Here is a 22,028-nt window from a genome sequence, read left to right as displayed (position 1 = left end):
GTCAGTCCCAGCTTTGTGAATTGTTTTTATAACAGAATGTTTCCAAGGTTTTGGAAAATAATTTAATGTTAAAGCACTGTTGAAAATTTCTGTTATGTGAGTAATGATATTTTCTGGCAGGCACTTCAAGGCCTTATTGCTAATTTCATCAGCACCTGGTGCTTTTTTGACATCCAATGAGTTCATGATTGAGCTGATTTCATCAGTAGTTGTTAGATCCATGTGACATGTAGAATTATTTGTGTGAAAGTGAATAAATTGTGCGACTTTTCTACGAAGCCGCAGTTTAGTATTGTTAGGCTGATTCCTATTGGGTGAAAATTGCCCTTCATAAGTAGTTGCGAATGAAGGAAAAATGTGTTGCTGCCATCTCTCGACCTATTTTATAACCTACTAGCTATAATACCCGGCGCTGCCCGGGTTTTCTTCAATGAGGCTTTTTTGGATCACGTTGTTCTTGAGGGACATACAAACCGTGTCCAAGTTAACCAATATGACGACCTGCGCGATTCATGAAATAAACATAGATTTACACAGAAACGTAGAAATGAATATATATTTTTCTTTTTTTAAGGGGCGCCAGGTATTTCGACCCCCCCCCCCCTGAACTTCAAGTTCTCCATCTGTCTGTTTCAGCTTCCAAAAATCCTTAGTTAAAGCTGTGGAATTTTTTCGATGCACTTTTCACGGGCTCATAACTAATTTTAAAATATCCTAACCCACATGAATTTATGCAAATAAATATCAAAAGAGACAATATGGAGACATTAATTTTCATACTTGAGAAGATATAAATGAAATCAATGATATTGCTCGAATATCCAACTCAAAAGTATAGGTTTGGCTAATTACTTCGTATTTAATCTCCTGGGCTTCGTATATCTCTAAGCGAACTAAATATTTTAAAAATCGAGAATTCAATACAATTTTTAAAATTATTGATGGGGCGGAAAATCCCACTAATTTCCGCATTTCTACAGTAAAATCGACAATTTTAGCACTGATTGAAAAAGGAGTTTGATTTACAAGTGTGCTTGACGTGTTCGTTGGAGCTCTGTAAGTTACATAGTATTTTTCATAATTATCAGCGTTGTTCGGGGAGATTTTGTTATATTCTCTTATCGGAAGTGGTGAATGCCGAGTTCATGACATTTTTGTTTTAAATAGAACCACGACTGAATTCCGTTGCTGGATTTTTTGAAGTTTAATTGAACCGCCCATAAACATGGCGGTGTAAACAAACAGTGCTGGTTGTATTTGATGCAGTCACAGCCGTCGTAGTCAGAAGCTCGAAATTATTATTCATATGTATCAGAGCAGTTTTTTCTGATAGGAATGCCTGATGAACGCCCTCTATCGTCCTCCGGAGGCAATGTTTTTAATGGAGAATTTTACAAAAGCTTAGATGAAATGTTCGAAATTTTTACGGGAGTTTGTGACAGGAAATCTGTGAGGGCATCGGAGAGACAACGATTTTTGGATTTGAAATCTCAGATCTCGAAGTTATTTGAGGATGCTCACGTCGCTTCGAATAGACGTTCGGGAACTACGAGTGTAAGCCCTAATTTTTCTTCTGCTGGTCAAGAGTTTAGTAGTTTATCAAATCTCATCGTAAATAATTTTCAGAAATTTGAAGAGCGTTTCAGCAAACTGGAAAGTCTCACTCAAATTATTCCGAAGATGCAGTCGGATATTTCTGCCTTGTCGAGCATTCTCCGCCCCTCTGTGAATACATCGATAAAACCAATCCAATCGGAATCAACACCTCAATCTCTTGCAGCTTCAGTTTCATTTGCCCAAGTGTTGACTCAGACTCATCCAAATAATGGTGAAACGTCAGAGCGGGATACCATGCGTGAGGTTAATCGTCCCATAGGCCCAGTTCGATTACATCGCAGGGATGAGCAGAGATTGGCAGAAACAGCGCCAAATGTTCGTCAGAGTTGGCCAGGCTGTATCGTCGCAGATACGTGTAGTGCCAGCTCTTCGTAAAAGGCGATTATTGGTGAATAGGTTTGATGTGGAGACTTCAGTATCGGACGTACGCGGGCTATTCCAGAATACTCAATGCGTGAAGTTGAACACGAAGAACTTTATGCATTACGCTTCTTTTGTCTTGACTAGTGCTGAAGAGAACTATAAAATATCTTAAGTGATCCATCTCATTGGCCAGTTGGAATTCATATAAGAGAATTTTTTGGAATTCCGAGATTTATTCTAGAGGATTCGTCTGGACAACAAGCTACAAATGACAACTCTTCTACTAGAGAGGTCTCTAACGGCCCAGAGTGACTAGGAAGATCACTGGGATATCCGGATCCACCTAAAGGACCATGTGATGTGTTTGGAATCTTTTTGAATCCCCGCAGTCTCTGCAATAAACTGTATACTTTGCATTCATTTTTCGAAACTTATGATCCCTCTCTTGTATGCGTATCCGAATCATGGCTGTCCCCAAGTCTACCCGATTCCCTGCTATGCCCGCGGGGATACGACGTGTTTAGATCTGATAGATTGTTCGCTCCTGGAGGTGGTGTCTGCATATTCGCAAAAAATAATTTGAACCCGTCTGCTGTTATGGCGAGAACTGATACAAATAATGCTGAAATCGAAATAATAGCTGTGGACATTAAAGTCGGTATTCAGTGTGTGCTCGTGATCTGTGCTTATATTCCTCCGGACAAATCTTCCGATGCCGGACATTTACATTGTTTTTTCGATGCTCTCAGACTATATTGTACAGTTAGATATCCCATCGTATTGGCCGGCGACCTGAATATGAGAAACATAAAATGGGATTCATACCACCTCATATCTACACATGCAACTGACAGATTCTTTCTTGCCTCTATTGCAGACTTGGGATTCAATCAACTTGTTGACTTTCCCACTAAGGGAGAGAATTTCTTGGATCTTCTTTTGTGCACTGTTCCCGAATTTATAATCGACATACGATCATTGCCACCCTTCTGCAATAGTGACAACCCACCGCATATATCATTTCTCTTTCGACTACCTAATTTAATAGCCAATAATTATTCAGGCTTGGCTATGACTTTAGGAGTGCGGATTATGACGCTCTTTCTCTATTACTACATGATCTCTTTGGTTCTATCCGGGAAAAGCGCATGTCTCCCCTCGATGCATTTCAAACTTTCTTTTTGAATTGTTGGAGGTATATTCCTCGTATGTCATTAAAACTTACCAACGTGGCAAATAAAAGACTGCGACTAATCGGTAAGAGGAAACTGGTTGCTTGGCGCAATTTGAGGAGGTATCCGAGTGTTCTAAACAAACGAATATATTGTGCCATGGCTCAGGAATACAATGCGTACGTTGCATCAAGCGAGAGTGCACACCTCCGTTCGATTTGTGGCAATAATAATCGTACTGCCTTCTACAAAGACGCTCGACGGAAACTACGTTCGGCTGCATCTATATCATCCCTTGTTGTAGATGGAGCTATAATTACTGACAGTCAATCTAAGGCTGATATATTTGCGGACATATTTTCAGACGCTTACTTGTTACCGTTCGCGACAGAAGTTCATTTTGATGGCGGCCTTATGCAAGACCATTCCCAATTCATCGATATGTTTGATGCTAGAGGTATCGCTTCTTTAATAGATGCATTGCCTTCTCGCTCTTCTACTGGGCCTGATGGTAACCCCGGTAGCTTCTACAGGGCCTTACGAGACGAGGCATCTTATTTCTTGAGTGCAGTGTTCCAGTATTTTTATGACTTTGGTATGATACCCAATTCCTGGAGGAATGCCATAGTTCGTCCTATTTTCAAAAATAAAGGCAAATGTTCTGATCCTCAAAACTATCGCCCGGTATCATTGACTGATATTTCTTCTAAAATATTCGAAAGATGTCTGGTCCAAAAACTTCTTACATTTGCTATCGATTCAGGGTTTATACCATCTAATCAATTTGGTTTTGTTCCTGGTCGATCACTATTAATCCAACAACTAATTTGCCACGACTATTGGACAAATGCCGTTGAAGAAAAAACCGAAATTGATATATTGTTTATTGATTTTCACAAAGCATTCGATAAAATAGACCGCTCTCTTCTAATCACAAAGCTATTGAACTTGGGTGTGCCAGAAAAGATGTGCCGAATACTGCAGTCATATCTGGGCTCTAGAACTTTTCAGGTTCATGTTGAAGATTGCCTCTCTGGGAAAAAATGCGTATCTAGCGGTGTAGTTCAGGGCTCTGTGTTGGGTCCACTGTTGTTTGTACTATTCACGTATGCCATTGCTTTTTACACTCACCCAATTCCACTAGTACAATTTGCTGATGATGTTAAACTGTTTTTTCCCACGTCTGAACACACAGAGCTTAATTCTGCCTGCCAACGTCTCCACAACTGGACTGTGGTCAATCGTCTTCCAATTTCCGTTAACAAAAGTGGTGTCATGCACATAGGGGGATACAGAATGAGTCCAAGCTACTCGATGGGTGGCGAAGAGCTCCAGAGGTTCACTTCCTACACTGACTTGGGGATCACCATTTGCAATACCAGAAATTTCGACTTACATTATTCGAATATAGTGTGTAAAGCGAGACGCGCTTCTTATGTCCTACGGAAGGCGTATGGAAAATGTGATACCGCTACACTCATGCACGCATTTACCGTTTTTATACGCCCAATCCTGGAGTATTGTTCGCAAATATGGTCTCCGTACAAAGTGAAAGATATAAAATTCATCGAAAAGGTCCAGAAGTCATTTACCAAACAGTTTTGCAGTCTGCGTCATCGCCCATACGAGGAAAGGCTGAGATGTCTCGGCGTCCACTCTTTAGAATAGCGTCGCCTTGAAGCCGACTTAAAGCTGTGCTTTAAACTTGTACACAACTTAGTATATACGGGTCAGTCAACTCCATTTTTTGAAATCAATCCCAGACCATCACTAAGAAGACATTCATTACAAATAAAAATTCCAACTGCCAGGAACAATGCTAAATTTTTATAACTTCCGATGCCGAGTTGGAAGAGTATGGAACAAATTACCACCAGATCTCGTATGTTCATCTACATCATCTGTCACTCTCTCAACGCTTCTGATCTTTCAACATTTTTAATGTGCTATGCATTTTAGTTCATGTCGGGTTTTATTGGTGCATATATGCTTGTTTTATTTATATAACTTTTTTTTTTCCATCAGTTCTATTGATTATTTCAATTTGGAATTACATGTGATGATTTTTTATTTGTTTGTTTATTTTTTTTTTTTGTGTTTTTTTAAATATATATATATATATACATGTATTTTATTCTGATTTATATATTGAATTTTATTGTGTAAACATGTTTATTTTATTGTTGTTTTGTGTTCGGGGATTTTTTTTTTAATTAGCGTCATCTGTTATGCATTCTTCTCTTTGTATATATTCGTGTATATGAATGTGTACTGATGTTCCCTGCCGTCTCTTTCCAATTTTATTGATTGTTTGAATAGTGCACCTGTGGAGTTAGAGCCTACTGGCCTTGCACAGGTTTGTATATAATAAATAAATAAATAAATAAATAAAATTATGACGTCTATTCAAAAAGCCTCATTACTGAGAGTATATTGAAAATGTGGCAAACCATTATAAAGGCATAAACTATTATACATATACTAACAGGATTAAAGAAGTGACAAACCGTTGTAAAGGCATATACACGTCTGAAACGCATTGCTAGGGAACCACGGTAACCAAAGTAAACGTTCGGAAAGTGATTGTTGAGGCCCAAAAACCATTGTTGCCGGACAGTTTTTTGCCCTGGTCTGGCGAAATTTTAAAGTAGCCTATCGTTCAAGTCGGGTCCCATTTGGTATATATGCAAAATTTGGCGACGATCGATCTAAAATTGTAGATTTGTATAGAGAACACACACACACAGAAAATCAATTTTATATATATAAGATAGATAGATATATGGACAGGAATCTTTACACATCCTGTCTGATCACCTGCACCCATTCATGTCCATTGTGCATTCCGACGGACTTGGACAATTTCAGCAGGACAATACGACACCCCACACGTCCAGAATTGCTACAAAGTGGCTCCAGGAGCACTCTTCTGACTTTAGACACTTCCGCTGGCCACCTAAATCCCCAGACATGAACATTATTGAACATATCTGGGATGCCTTGCAACGTGCTGTTCAGAAGAGATCTCCACCCCCTCTTACTCCTACGGATTTATGGACAGCCCTGCAGGATTCTCGCTGTCAATTACCTCCAGCACTACTTCAGACATTAGTCGAGTCCATGCCACGTCGTGTTGCGGCACTTCTGCGGGGACCGTACACGATATTTTTCAGGTGAACCAGTTTTTTTGGAGTTTCAGTGTATTACTGGCATGACGACAGCGATCTTTGCCTTGGCAGTGCTCGGAACGGTGTCCACAAACATCTTTCGTCGGAAGATCACGTGACTCGGTGCAAACTAACACAATCCCTCCTTATTTTCTTATGGTATATCCACAGGAATTTAAAACAATAAATGAAAGAAATAATTTCAGCATTAATGAAAGAAACAAATCCAGAATTGATGAAAGCAGTTATTTCAGAAGTAATGAAAGCAGTTATTTCAGAAGTAATGAAAGCAGTTATTTCAGAAGTAATGAAAGAAATAATGATTAATAAAGGGATTAATTAATTAATATTAATGAAATAAATAATTCAATCTTTTTCCGTCTTTTTTAAATGAGTTCTCTATCCTTTTTTTTAATCTTTAAAACACAATATTTAGAGCGCGAACTGTACATTATGCAGGGGCGGTCTTAGGGCAGTGCGACCGGTGCAATTGCACCGGGCGCTAAATGAGTAGGAGCGCCGAAACATGGGAAAATGATTTCTACCCGCTCTAGGAGGAGCGCCAAATCCAAGGTAAAAGGGCAGAAAAAAAATCCGACATGATATGTTATGACATAAAATATCGCTGTTCCTTTGAACGCATCAAAACGGAAAGAGATTGAAACAAAAGTTTTTTTCAATTAGGGGAAGTCAGGGACATAAAAGGGTCCCGCTCGGGTAGAGATTTTGTCTCGAGCCGCCCCTAAGTGCAACGTGTGTGTGTGTGGATTTGAAAATTGCACCGGTCGCACTGCCCTAAGACCGCCCCTGCCGGTGAGTAACGGTAAAGCTTCCTATGAGGCTCCTAGACAGTATCTCTGTGACCACAATGGGACTTTAAAAGGACATCTTTTTGCTTTCAAGAAACTAATGAGGAACGTATGTTGGAAGTTCAATTTGATTTTTTTTAAACAGCTTTGTAAACCAGATTCCACAATCATGGACCCCTCCCGCCCCCCATTCTGTTTTTTAAACTAAAAGAAAGTGAGGTGCAAAATATATATTGCTTTATTCCATTGGGTTCGTTGTCCCTAAAATATGCTTCACGGCATTGTTTTACACCTTGGTAAGGTACTAGGTGGAAGAGAATTGCGCGTTATCGTTGAAATTGAAGCCGAAGTCCCTGAGGTTAAAAAAAAAAATCTAGAGAGAAAAATAACCTCTTCTCAGGGCCGTTTTAACGCATGGGCTCAGAAGTAGAGGGACCTCACGAAAATGAGATCTAGTTACAATTTTCTAGAATTTACTAGGCAGGGCCTCAGAAAAACCACTTGGCTAGGGGGGCCCATGATGCTCTTAAGATGACCCTGCCCCTTCCCCAGGTCCGTAGCGTGCTTTCTCGGGGACAGACTTTTCTTGAAATGGTTATGCTCACAAAAAGATGTTACAAGTGCCCCCCCCCATTCCGCTCGGGTCACCGTCCAAGTTGCTTCGGAATAGTTACGGGCCTGCCCAAGTTGCAGAGCCCGGTACTTTAGCCGGTGTTTGCCTGCCCCTTCCGTTTCTTAGTACTGGGTCTGAAAGGAATAATTTTAAAGTTCACATGAGTTTTATAAAGGAAGAAAGCTTTTCCGACTTCTTCGTCCCTTAATATCCAACCAAGAGGGGGGGGGGGACGATCACCACACACCGAGTCTTATAATATGGTAGAATGATTCTGTCCCGTATTCTACGGGACAGTAATGATTAGCAAAAATTGCCTCCTCCCTCACATCACTCTGGATCAGCGCCGCCCCCAGGCGCTGACTACTGTTTTTGCACCGGGCGCAACTAGGTCTAAGACCGGCCCTGTGTACATTTCTGATAGGCAAATTGCCAGGAGGGAACTTTGTTTTCACCGAGTCACGTGATTTCTTGCTTTTGATGTCTATGCCGTCGCGGCGTGTAATCATGACTAGCTGACTAGAACCAATCCTTGTAATGCTCATGCGCTCCTAGTAAATAGTGCACACACAATTGATCACGCTCCAGATTTATCTTCTACATGCAACGAATACGGCCCCTATATCGCTGAAACCCCAGCGAACGGGGGTATTGATCAAGTAAGTCACGAAGTCCCGGTTGGTATAAAACGCTAATAACTTTTTATTATATCAATGCATTTACTTTAAGAATTTTTTAAAAAGTAAATGAGAACCCTCAACTACTTATTAAAATACTTGAAAAAAAATATTTCTCTATTTAATTATTCAAACAATGTAATGAATGTAAACAAAATTCAATTAAATTTAATTACTATATAAATTGACAAAAATGCAGTTATACATATTTTCAATCATAGATGTCGCTACACTAATATGACTCTCAGTATTGGCATGCCATCTAGGGTTGAAATTCCAAACACTGCAACCGACAGAAATGTCAATTGTAATCAGGTGCGCATTTTTGTCTAACCATGACATCACAAAAACGAGCTGTGATATCCTGATCATCAGGCCCGTCTTTTTTTTTGCCCCCCCCCCCCACACCAGCTTTAAAAAGTACGATAGAAGTGAACAAACAAGGTGAAATACACACTTTTCGGTTTTCGGACGTGTGTGCCCGCTACTCTGCCAAAGCCCGAAGTTGGACACTTCCCACCTGGCCAATCATGAAATTCGGGCTTTTGCCGACCCCCTATATCGATCCCTTCGGGGATATCTCCACGTTGACTTATTTTTTTATGGCCATTTAGATTAGCCATAGCTAACCATAATTCGGCAACAACAACGATCAAAGGAATCTGTGAATATCAATATCTTAGTGATACATATATAGGGATCGACATAACAGCCGACAAAAGAACGGCGAGAGCCCGAATTTCGGACATTGGCCGGATCAACTGCGATGGCCCCTTCGGGCTTTGGTGTGACATACACATATACAGTGTATACACATATTGAGTATGTTCTTTGCCGCCCCCCCCCCGAAAAAGTTTGAAACGCATGCTATTCATTGTTTAGAAATTATGCGGTGGGGGGGGGGGGGTTTGGAAAATTCCAAATTTCCTATCCTGAAATTCTTGGAAAATAGCAACTATTTATTACTTCACAGCTTCGCTCGCACCCAATAAACTTGTGAGGAATCTGAGAGATCACTATTTAGTAGTATGTTCATGATTTTCCAGCATTAAGTAATGCAAATTATCCTGAAGTGGTCGAGAGAAATTTAAAAAAAAAAAAAATCTTATAATAATAATAATAAGCCCGCTGAAGTTAATCCTCGATATACAGTAGAACCTCGATTATCCGAAGGCGGACTAACCAGGAAGAAAATTTCAAAACCCTATGGAAAATGAAAGAGAACGAGAGGTATGTAGTTTAGACATTTTTTCTAGAATTTCTAGGAAAATGCTGAAGGAATCGTTCTGAAATTTCGTTCTTATATATACTCTATGTTGTTACTCACCATTTCTAGTGAAAATTTCGTTACGAGTGCATTTATAGGGGACCGACAAAAAATCAAATAAGAGAAAGAAAGGTTTTTGATTAACCGTGTCAGAAAAAGCTGCAAATGAATTGCAACTTTAACGAAATTTTGCAATACTAGCGTGCATTTTCGTGAGAATAGCACGTATATTCACGAAAATAGAAATGTTTTCTACAATAATTGCAATTTTCATCGCACGATTTTTTGCTTATAACACATACCGAGTTTCCAAGTAATTTTCACGAAATTTACAGAAAACATGACACTATACATGCAATACGCCGCATAGAAATATAAAATGCGACAAATTGTTATCCAATGAGATATGAGTATTTTTAGTTAATAATTATTAATTGCTCATGCATTTTCATAATTTGATTGCCAGGGCAATTTATTGTAAACACTGGCTGTCAATGTCGTTAGAATTTAGAAGGATATGCGCAGTGTATCGTGAGCTATTATTTTTCGAAACTTGCTGAAAGTAACTGAATAATAAGGGATTTTCCACAAATATTGGTGTACGATCATTTACCGTTATTTCATTTTTGATTTTAGTTTGTTTGTTTCGACATCATACACGCGTGTTATGCCGCAACGCATCTCTTACGTGGCATCAGACACGCGTCTCTGCTCATTCTCATAAAGCTGTGCGCTTATTTTTGAAATAATCAAATAACATGAAATAATCGAAATACAAATGTGTGGAGAATCCCTTATTAATCGGTTACTTTCACTTGTTTGTTAGTAATAGTGAATTTCCAATGTGAAAAAAAAGGTAAGGGTCGTCCCGGAGCTAGAGGGTGCCAAAACTTGGGTGCTGAGGCTGTTTGAGCTCCAATAAATAATAAATTTTACGAAAGGGGTCATTCAAGTATTACGGCATCATAGATGGGGGGGGGGGGGGTTTCGGATTTGCTGACTTTTGATGACAATGGGGAGGGGAGGTTTGAAGGTTGCTTACGTCATCAACCACCCCTTTTTGAAAATTTGAAATATTCTAGGCTGCTGACGGGGGGGGGGGGTCAAAAATGGCTGAAAATCTGCTTACGTAATACTTGAATGGCCCCAAAGGACTAAGGGCCCCCCCACCCCAATAATTAATAAACGTTCAATGAAACGCATAATTCCCTTCCCCCCCCCCCGCCCGCTCCTGCGTAAGGGCTCAAGTCCCATATCTACGCGATAACTGTCAGCTTTCAGCCTCTCAGTGTTTTCTTCACGTCGGCGTCTCTGACTGGAGCCCTGCCAGCTCCCTACTCTAGTCGGGGCCATATAGCCACATAATTTCGTTTTTACAACAAATTATAATTTACCATTCGTGTCATAGTTTCACTTTCTTGGTGTGACAAAAGGACAAATTTTTCTCAATTTTATTTAGTCTCATGTCTTGGCGCAGTTTGACCAAATTGATCCTTGCGCCAATAAATCCAATCCACATAATTTCGCTATTTGATACAGCGGTCGTTTCGATTCTACTTGCATGGCACCCTGCATTTCTGCATGAGTAGCAGCATTTGAGCAAGGCTTCGTACTTTAAGGGCTCCGGTTAAACAGTATATGGTTGAGAACAAACCAAGATCCATTGACCTGGGGAAGGGGGGGGGCTCTAATTGGAGGCGTACGTGGTGAGGGAAGCTGTCGTCCCCCACCCAAGACAACCAAAAATTTAATTCGTTATAGATACTTTGTAAAAAAAATTAATATCGAAAAAAAAAATACCTTTTATGCAATTTTGATCAATTTCTGTTAATTTAAATGTTTTTTGAAGGTTGATAACTAAAAATTTCTCTGGAAAAAATTCCTTGTGCCCCCTTCCCCCCTTCAAATTTCAATCCTTCGTACGCCCCTGGCTCTAATGACTGCTTCGTTCGGGGCTCTTTCAAGTCAAAGTTGGACCCTGGGTTGGAAAATAATTGCTGCGAAAAAATTGTGTATACATTAAATACTTTCACAAAATAGATTCTGAAATATGCTATGGCAGAGATGACGAAGGAATTACAACATTGGGGGGGGGGAGAGGGGGAAAGGGGAGCTGAAAGTTGCCTTTCATCCTGTATGCACAGGGACTAAAGTCCACATTGGTGGGGGGGGGGGGGCCCTCTCCCCTCCAAGTTTCCGGCACCTATATGATATATGGCATATTTACTTCTATTTACGTCACAGTTAACAATTTTAGAAACTGTATCCAAGAATTTAACTAGCTTTGGAAGTAAATATGTTGAAAATATATTGAGCCCTCTTGGACATGTCCTATTTGCCCTTGCAAGAAAGGGGTCATTCAAGTATCACGTCAGCATCGGGGAGGGGAGGGGGGGGTTGAAGATTGCTTACGTCATGTTCTTAAGTCAGCTACCTCGTTGGGCAATTTGCCTGTTGTGGCGTTGTATTTGTGTATTTGTATTTTCTGAAGTAAAAGATTGCTGAAATTTTTTTCTGTCATGGGATAGGGAATTCCATCTGCGATGAAAAGGCTTGTACCTGCATTCTTCTGACAATCCTCTTTGGTCTGCATCCCCTCAGTCAAACAAAAACCTTTATTAACACTTTCTTCATCAATATTTGATCTTTAAAAAAAAATGTATATGAAGCAATATGAAATAATGTCTAATAATTATGCTTGTGCTTGTTTTGTTTCTTTGCTCTCTTCATTAAACCCCTAGAAATCTGGAACCAGTTTCATTTGAATAGGTCATACACATTCACGAATCACCGATGTGCTCAAGTGGCCTGAATCTCTAGGATCCTGTATGTGTATATAGTGTAAGGTAAGTGCACCATTAATGGGCCGCCCGTTTTCTATTTTAAAATATATATAGTTAAGAAAATTATGTAAATAATCATTATTTATAATTCATTTATTATGTCATCTTTCACCTGTAAATATTCATTAATGCATTTATCGGTAAATCTCGCAAAATTGGTGGATTTAGCAACGGCTCCAATGATTTGGAGATGTCACGATGCCAAAAGAAAGGACTAGATCTCACGAGAATGTGGAAGAACATTCTAGAAGCTTCCTGCGCCTGCATATAAGCGCTGCCAGAGCTAAACTGAGAGAAGTTCATTGAGTTTTATTGAAGACAAGATCCCTGGTATGTGAGAAGTCACTCGCTCTCTATTAAGCGTGTTGTAAAATTGCTACTTGTAAATGCGTGTGCATAGCTATTCTGTACAATAAATCTGTGTTGGTCTTCAAATTGGTTCGAGCTTTGCCATCTCGAGTGCTTGTGAGAGACATTATCCAGGACAATATACATTTCAAAATCATACGTTAGTTATAAGAAAAAAAATCTGGAATCTTTCCCTGCTGAAAGTTACTCACAGCATGAAAAGCAATTTCTGAAGTGAACTTTCTCATTTAAAATGATGGAAATTTCTTTATTTCACATCCCTTCACACTCGTTTAAAAATCAAATAGAATGGTTCGATACAATGCCTTATATGCAGAACAAAGGTATTTTTGCTTTTGACACAAATACTAGCCGAAATGGCTAGATCATTTCATCGATACAATGCCTTATATGCAGAACAAAGGTATTTTTGCTTTTGACACAAATACTAGCCGAAATGGCTAGATCTTTTCACCGACATTGCAAATGCTATCCCAACGTCAGATTTTTGAGAGAGAGATGTTTATTTTCACATTATATTCACATTGTGCATTGGCAAAAAGCATTATACAGTTTAAATACTTCTTCGACACTGACAGTGTAAAATAAAAGCACAGACATATTTCACTTCTTTGGTGCGCATTATTCAACATGTCAACGTTTTATAAATCTGCAGTAAGGGATGCAAAAAAGTTTAGCATTGAAAAAATGGAGGTTTCAAGCTTGCAACTTAAATACTGTCTGCATCCTGGATCACGTTCCAGTTTACGATTTTCGGTAACTGTTCGCTTGTTGTATTCGACGACGACTTCCTAGGAGTCAAAGCAGCATTAGACTGATTGTTGGACACGTTGAAATCAAAGTGGAATGACGACCACGGCTTCTGGAGGAAGTTCCAGGTTTTTTGCCATTTGGTGAAAGTCTTCTTTTCGTTTTTTATCAGGATAGACGATCCAGAATTCTTCTTGCTCGGGCGGTTGCTCGAAGTTGTTCTGGAAGATATGGTGCTCTAAATAAAGACAAAGTACATGAGTGTCAGCATATCTAAAATATTGTTTTGTATTTACAAATAGAGTCACATGCAATTACCAAACCTTATATGAGTAAACTATACGTTTACATACAGGGCGATTACATAGTTCCCCTTACCACATTTTGTGGAGAACCGTTGATTCTAGGGCATACTTCCACTTAGAAAAATTATCCAAATAACATGTGGAACTCAGATACATTATTAATATTTCAAGGGGTTGTATAGTTATCAAAACAAAGAAGTTAACTTTTTATATGGGCACCCTGTCCTCAAAAATTCAATTAGAAAGTTGTTGTCTTGTGTCTCCTGAGACCAACAAAGAAAATTCCACATTTCTAAGTGCAATATTCGCAAAGATATTTGAATTCAAATATTGGAGGAAAGATTAAAGAAAACAGCATAAACTAATAGAAGCTTCTTTCCCCGATTTATGCCATTCTCTTTACCAGTTTTCACATTTTTAAATTAAAATTTCTCCGTGAATATTGCACTTAGAAACATGGTTTCCTCCTTTTTTTTGGCCTCAGGAGAGACAGGGCAAAAGAACTTCTTCATTGGGTGTTTTAGGACAGGGTGTCCGTTTAAAAAAAGTTAATTATTTTATTTTAATAACTATACTACCTCTTACAACATAACATATTTGAGGTCCACGTGTTATTTGGATACTCTTTGTGGTTGGGAGTATGCCTCTATGATAAATGGTTCACCACTAAAATGTGGCAAGGGGAATTAAGTAATCACCCTGTATGTATTAACTTACTCTTCGTATGGACGTCAGAATCATGGACCTTGTCTTTTTGTCGAGGAGGCAATGACAGATAAATATGAAAAACCCCTGCAATATCAAATCATAATAAAATCAAATTTTTGGAATGTAAGCCCGTAATTAATTTTGGCAAAACTAATTTTATTGAAATTTCATGGCTATCATCATCAGGGGGATTTTTATAGGACTGAAGGATGTCTCTTTTGTGATTGTCTCATAAACAGTCAACTCGTAATAAGTTGTATTTCCGTAAGTCAAATATCTGTTTACGTCAAATATTTCACGTGGCCGCAGATTTGAAGTATAAACCTTCGATGTTAAAGGGTAATTTGATGAGTCAAACTAATGATAATAGTTTTTGGTCAGCCATTGCGTATTCAACTGATCTAGATTTTGCTGTATGACTCTGAAGGAGTTGCTTTGCTCTGATGATCACGCCATACTCCTGCAAGTGATAAATATGCGACATAATCTGAAAAAATCCTGTAAGCATGTGCTGATGACGGCAACCACTAATATGGGCAGATTAATATCGGTGCATCAAAGAAAAAATGACACACAAATAAAAGGGAAAACCTGGGGGACTTTTTTTTAGGAATTACAACAGGTGACTACATATATAAATCCTGTTTTCCTGGGATGCTTTCATCGATGTCCCAATCTTTCAGCAATAATTGGCAACTTTGCTTGCTTTTGGCATCATATTTGGTGACTATTACCCATTTTTCGTACTTAAAATCCTGAGGATTCCCCATAATTTTCCTGAGAAAAAGTGGTCAGCCTGGAACAGCAAGGACTGAAAGAATATATTTTTAGGGATTTTCCATTCAAATAAAGCATGATGAGGACTTTGAGGGATTTTTCTGTGAAGATACGAAAATTGGAAGAATCTGATTTTAATAAGGCTAAAAAATTGGAGGGCTTCCAAGTAAATCTGAAGCATTGGCGCCTATGTTACCAGCGTAAATAACACAATCTTTTGAATGAAAAATAAGCACTGTCTTGCACACAAAAACTAAAATTTATACAAAAAAGAATGCATTTTACAAATTTAACAACATCACATAATTACTCACTTGTAAGGAATTGAGAAATGCAAAGACGTAGGCAACAATCTTGTAGTTGTGCCCAATGTACAAAAATCCAAACACCCATGTGATTCCAAGAATAGGGAAAAGAATCATCGTGACCCTCAACCATCTCCTGTGGTCAACAATTAGAAATATACATGAAGTACCGAGTATAAAAATCACAACATCAATTTAAAGAAAGAAGAAATGTTGGTGTTTCGAATGCACATTGAATTGCAAATACAAATATTTTCATAAATGTAAATGTATATTTTAGCAGTAATTTGTATATGGTTTAAAGTGAAAAATTACACTATGTAACACTGTTTTTGTCCTTGGTGAGTAAACCGCATTTCTCAATGGCTTATGACTAGAAAAAAACTGAATACAGTGATTTTATGCTTGAAAAAAGGAGGACTGTATGAGTTGTAAGGAAATATCATGAAAATATTATGCCATAAGTGGCAGTTTTTTTAACTAGAATTGTCAGTTATTGATCTCGCAAATCATTGATTCCCCAAGAATTTTCATATTTAATTAAAACTACAGTGAGAAATATGGATCATTTCATCGTCAATCAATCATCAACGAGGTCAAATTGCCCCCCCCCCCATTACCAAAAACGCCAAAGAAAAACTTGCTGATTTGAGACGCAAAAATGCAGATATAGATATATCCATTGCTATATAATCACAGTCACAGCTTCTTTATACTCAGCACTGTGTCATGGGATAATAAAAATTTCACAAAATACTAACACCTCGGCCATTGCCTCAACCCATATAGTTTCAAGATCACTTCTCTGTATGTTACACTCTCTAGCCTTCAAACATGATTTCACGTATATCAAGACAGCACCTCTTTTAATATCAGACCTATGTTTTTAAAAACTATCGTATCTCCTGAGATGTGCAAGAATGATTCATCCCCATCATTTGCCCAAAATTCTGTAATGTCTATAAGATCCAGGCCCTCCACAGGTATCATAGGTTCTAACCCACATTCCTGTCTATGTGGTCTGGGAATAGAAAACCTGTCTTAAGCCTATCATAAACCTCCCAGACCCCCCCCTCACCACCTATTTAGGTGAAAGAAAGAACACATAGAAAATATCACGGAGATTACTTTTTGTAGATAACATGGGAAGATGAAGCGTACATGGGAATAAAAATGGTAAAAATTCCAAAATTTTTTACATTTAAAATTTAATTTTAACTCTATTTCCTGTGAAACGCTCAGATACTATAGACTTGTATTCTAAAAGTTATTTACAGTTTTAAAACTATTATTGGTGTGAAACATTCTTTTTTTTTTCATTTTCAATATTCCAGCCACCCAATCAGCCATTGGTGAATGATCAAACCACAAATATTGATCCCCTTAGAAATGAATTACCTTTTGGGTTAGATAATACAATTGAAAGCCCCCCCCCCCCCATCAATAAACTTTGCTTCTCTAAACTAAAAGATCCCATTGACACACTCAACAACTGGGGCATCTACAGCATTTCATGCCAATGCGGATTATCATATATAGGCCAAACTAAACGTGCCCTAAAATATCGTTTAAATGAGCATAGAAGATACGTAACCAACCAAGACTTTAACCGCTCCTCCATAGCCCAACACTGCTGGTCCTTTGACCATAAATTTGACTTCTCTTCTGCCAAAATAATTCAAAAATGCCCCTCACCATCTGACCTGGACTTCTTCGAATCATTCCACATTAACAAAAACACAAACCAGTTGGTCAACGACCTAACTAGCACACCACCCTTCTCAAAAATCTGGCAACACACAGTTTCTACAATATAATTATTCTTTTCCATCAGCATCACTATCACGTTCTTGATTGTGATTGGCTTCGCCATTTTATTTTTTCCACCCTCCTCCTCTACTCTTTTGTTGCCGGTTCATTTTTGAATTCGACTCTTTCGTCTACAACAGCGCATAACTCCCCCTATAAGGAGTTTTTCTTCTTTGTTTCTGCAACTGATGAAGGAACTTAATATAGTTCCGAAATGCATATAGCCATGGTTCTTTTGCAATTTTGGGTTCACCTATGTTGGCTTTCAATTGTATTATTGATCCCTTTATCACAAAAGTCAAGTTTGAGAAACTAATCATCATTTTCATGATTATTCAGGCCAAGCAAACACAGAAATAACAGCTTTTACCCAAGGACGAAGGAAACGTTTTTTTTTTGTTTCAGTGTTTCGATTTTATTATATTGGCTTTGTTTTGCTTTAGAATGCATACTTGTCCTTTATTTATGGTTTTTCGCCTTAAACATTACATAGTGAAGAACATTTGTAAAAACATCATGATTTGAACAGAATTAGGGGGAATCACTCACTTCATGAGCATCAAGGGCTCCTCTTTTGTGGATTTAATTTTGCTGGCTTTGAACTGAGCGAGGACGAGAGCTGCAAAATTCATCTGTGAACAAATAAAATACACATTTGTTATGCAAGGCAGGTTTCAAGTCTATTAGAATATCAGTAGATAGCATTTATCCCATAAACCTTCCTGCATATTTTAAGGAGGGCAGGTAAACATCTGTATGCCTGTATTGGGGTAACTAGCATCATGTATGCATCAAGGAATCGACAAGCGTCCTATGCATTTCTATAATTCAGCAAGCAATTATGTTTCAAGGGGTACACATGCCTCACACATGTATTTCTAGGGCTTACACAAACCTCCATTTCCAGAGGGATACTTGAAGCAAGCAAAAAGGGTGAAAGACAAATGATATCATGTAACAAACTTGTACATAGAGGGAAATATTCTAAAACACGTATAACTTTCAGGAACTTACCAACAAGATGCATGCCACAGGTCCCGTAAAACTCCAGATAGTCCCTTTTTCAATGGACAACCAGCAACTATTTCCATATATAAATTAAAAACCGCATTATGGAGTTTCAAAATGAACACACATGAAACAAACACGCTCTTGTTAAGAGCTGATTTATGAAAAAATTATGTTACTTAAATTATGAGTATTTCCGCAAACGCAAGTTTATAGTCGCTTGTGTCCCATCTTTGAAAGTTTTCGGTTAATCACACCTAGTTGCTGGCATCTTTCAGTTCTTCTGATGTTCATTGGCTTTCTTCCTTATATGCTTAACTTGAACTCCCAGAATTACAAAGGTGAAAAATTGACAAACAAAATACAGTCATGTTGCTCATTACAATGACCCTCTATTATTCTGCCTCAAAAAAAGCTATATTGAGAAGGAAACATATAGGATAATCGTTATGCAAAAACAATTTGGAGTTATTGTACCAGTCATAGTAATTGAATGGTTACTATAACATAGGGTCATTATAATGAGCATTGACTGCATATGATTTCAGCAAGACTAGGGTGACCAGATGAGATATGTGAATAAGTGGGACAAATCCCGAAATTCCTAATTAAAAAACTGGACAAAACACGGAATCCATTAATAAAAACCAAGACAAAACAGGACATTTTATTAAAAACCTTTTTTCTGGGAACATTACAGTATAAAATTGTGAACTTACATTTAGATTACGAAAATATTATCATACTGCTTCTACACAAAGGTGCCAAAATGACTAAAACATCGAGATAGGGCGGCTATAAATGTCTGACATCCCCTATATATACGGGATTGAAGGGTGTACATTGTGAAGGGAGGGAGAATTTTTTTTCTTTAATTGCAGCCAATATTTTTATTTAGTTGCACAAACAGAAATCCTTTCTTTTCATGATCTCATTTTGATAATATCAAGATATTTCATGAAGCTATGACATTTGTGAAGATTTTTTGAGAGTTTTACTAAATTTTAGGCTCTTTTTAGGCTTTCATTAAAATTTTAGTGCCCTCTACTGGCTCTGCAGAGAAAAAATAAAATAATTAAAGGTATGTAATTGAAGACAGCTTAGACATTTCAAGCCCTTGAGTCTAGGTTTTCTATTAGTCTTAACTGGCAATATATTTGCATAATTTTCAAATGTTTTACCTAATACAGGGTGGGCAAAAAGTCCAAAGAAACTTTAAAAATGAATTAAAACCGGGAAAAATAACCAAAATAAAAAATGGTTTGCAGGGTTAGTATCGCTAAGTCACAGGAATTTTTTAACACAGGGAAAAGAAATAACTAAAAAACATCTGATAGGTGGCACTGGTACGAGCGACTTTGGTGGCAATATGCAAATGAGAGGGTTATAAGAACTTGCACTTCTAATCCACAACCAGTTCACCGTTGTAAACCGTGTATGCGGACCTGCTGCACTCTGCCGTTGCTGAACTTGTGACTCGCCTGCAATGTATTATACCCAGTGGTGGTGGTCATGTGGAACACATACTACTGTAATAAGCGATTTGGAGGCATTTTGTTCATTATCTGCGTATCTTTTCTTTGATGTGTTTCAGCCATTATCTAATTAAGTGGGTTTTTCTGTACTTTTCTTTAATAATTCAATGTCCATTTTAACTTTGTTCAGCTCGGGTGCATCAAGACTGTGCACCACTCAATACTGATTATGCTTTCAACCTATAGATCGAGGTGTAACATTCAGGATCTGAATCTTTTTGCTGAAGTTAAGAGTATGGAAAATATTGGAAAGCTCAAATTTTAATATAAACGTACAGTGAAACCTGTCTTAAACGGAATCCAAAATATAGTCTGTCCAATGATTAGTGCTTTTATTTGCACCTTTATAAAAACGGAAATCTGTCTAAAATGGAATATTATTTCAGTCTGTTGACGTTCCGTTTCATATAGTTTCACTGTATTATGAAGTTGACATTAAGAGTATGGAAAATATCAGAAAGTTTGAATTGTAATACGCTAATGAAAGTATATTTCATTGATAGCATAAGAATGATAAGCAAAATTTAGAAAACAGTTTCATAAAAAATGATCATGATCTGTTTCTGCAAATCAGACTTTGAACATGGTCAAGAAATTCTGCAGTGATGCTGATTCCAGAGCAGTGGAATAATGTAGCAGCTGTGATCGATTACTATATTCATAAATTATAAAAATTTGGGAAATTGTTTTGGAAAACAGGTGATAAAATTTTAATAGATAATTATTATCCCATGTGAATGTTGATGATTAAGTTGCAATTCGTAGCAATTTTACAGATCCAGGATAGGTTAACTGGTTAATTCAAACTTTTTTCCTGTGACTCGGAACTTAGAATTAACCAAGTTAGACTGTATATACATATATGCAATTTTATTTTCTATGAGACTACAAGTCACACACATACAAGGAAAGCCACTAACATTAGAAGAATCAAAGGACACAATTTGCCCTTAAATAGTGATGATAGGCCAAGAACTGCTAGAGGGAACAGGAATGTTTTGCCAGGAATTTGTGTTTGAAAGTAAGTTCCAAAAATGAATAGGACACCACAAAAATCATTGTAACTATATGAATGAAAATACCTCTTGGATGTACCGTAGTCATCGTGTCGAATGGCAGCTGTAATCCCCACAATGACGAGAGGAAAACCTGAAACAAGACATCAATCAAGATCAATTTGCATCCAGTATTTTACATAGGAAATTTCAATCCATGAACACTTACTGTATTTTCCTCCGTAAGTGGTTAAACATTTTTCTTTAAATGCAGATTATCTACCACTGTGGACAATCTGCAGAAAAATATGGTATCAGCCTGTGATGAGTCAAAATTTGAAGGTTTTTGACTGAACTGTAAATTTTGTTTTGTGTGTGAATAATGCTATTGCTTCGTTAATAAATTTCATTAATTAGCATACCAAGGGATTTATTATTGAAACACAAGTTAAGTTTCTATTTTTTTATTTTTAAATCCTGAGGATAATAAGCAGCCACAGGTTATACATTGTTGTTTTTCCTTTCTTCAAATATCGCATGCGGATTATACACAGGAAAATATGGTACAACACTAATGCTATACATCCTCTACATCAGAAAAAAGTGAAACAAACTATGGAATACTCTAATGCACTAGGCGCTAGAGTAAAACCATAGTAGATGCAATTTTATATCCTGCTTACACAGTATATGCACAAGATCTGTGACACATCTTTGAATGAGGACCAATGATTCCTGCCTTAGCCTGATAAAGATTTGAGTTACTGGATATCCCTTTCTCTTCTCTATCCAACGTGGTAAACACAGATGACCTCATTCCTGTGGACAATGGTTCTTGGTGGTCAGTTGATAGATTAATAACAAGTTAATAATCTTTTGTGTTCTCTATGAAGATAGAGGAATAGATTTTTTAGTGCGCCTAATGATGACCCCCCCCCC

At 37.8% G+C, this 22,028-nt stretch overlaps 1 protein-coding gene across 1 annotated transcript in view; it reads right to left on the bottom strand.

The window, feature by feature from the left end:
* Positions 1–13,126: 13,126 nt before the first annotated feature.
* LOC149067792 (adhesion G protein-coupled receptor L1-like) overlaps positions 13,127–22,028 on the bottom strand; it is a 66,194-nt gene continuing 57,292 nt past the window's right edge. The window contains exons 13-18 of the mRNA XM_089252162.1: positions 21,177–21,243; positions 18,566–18,632; positions 18,101–18,183; positions 15,752–15,878; positions 14,670–14,744; positions 13,127–13,885 (exon numbers count right to left, since the gene is read on the bottom strand). Of these exons, the coding sequence (XP_089108288.1) occupies positions 13,607–13,885; positions 14,670–14,744; positions 15,752–15,878; positions 18,101–18,183; positions 18,566–18,632; positions 21,177–21,243 (698 nt within the window). The 3' untranslated portion in view covers positions 13,127–13,606. The remainder of the gene's footprint in view (positions 13,886–14,669; positions 14,745–15,751; positions 15,879–18,100; positions 18,184–18,565; positions 18,633–21,176; positions 21,244–22,028) is intronic.

This window comes from Pholcus phalangioides, unplaced genomic scaffold (assembly GCF_987345545.1).
Source record: "Pholcus phalangioides strain wild (caught in Gottingen) unplaced genomic scaffold, Ppha-v1.0 ptg000028l_1, whole genome shotgun sequence".
Classification (NCBI taxonomy): Eukaryota; Metazoa; Arthropoda; class Arachnida; order Araneae; family Pholcidae; genus Pholcus; species Pholcus phalangioides.
The sequence above is the reverse complement of the archived record's forward strand: the minus strand, read 5'-3'. Positions and strand labels throughout refer to the sequence as shown.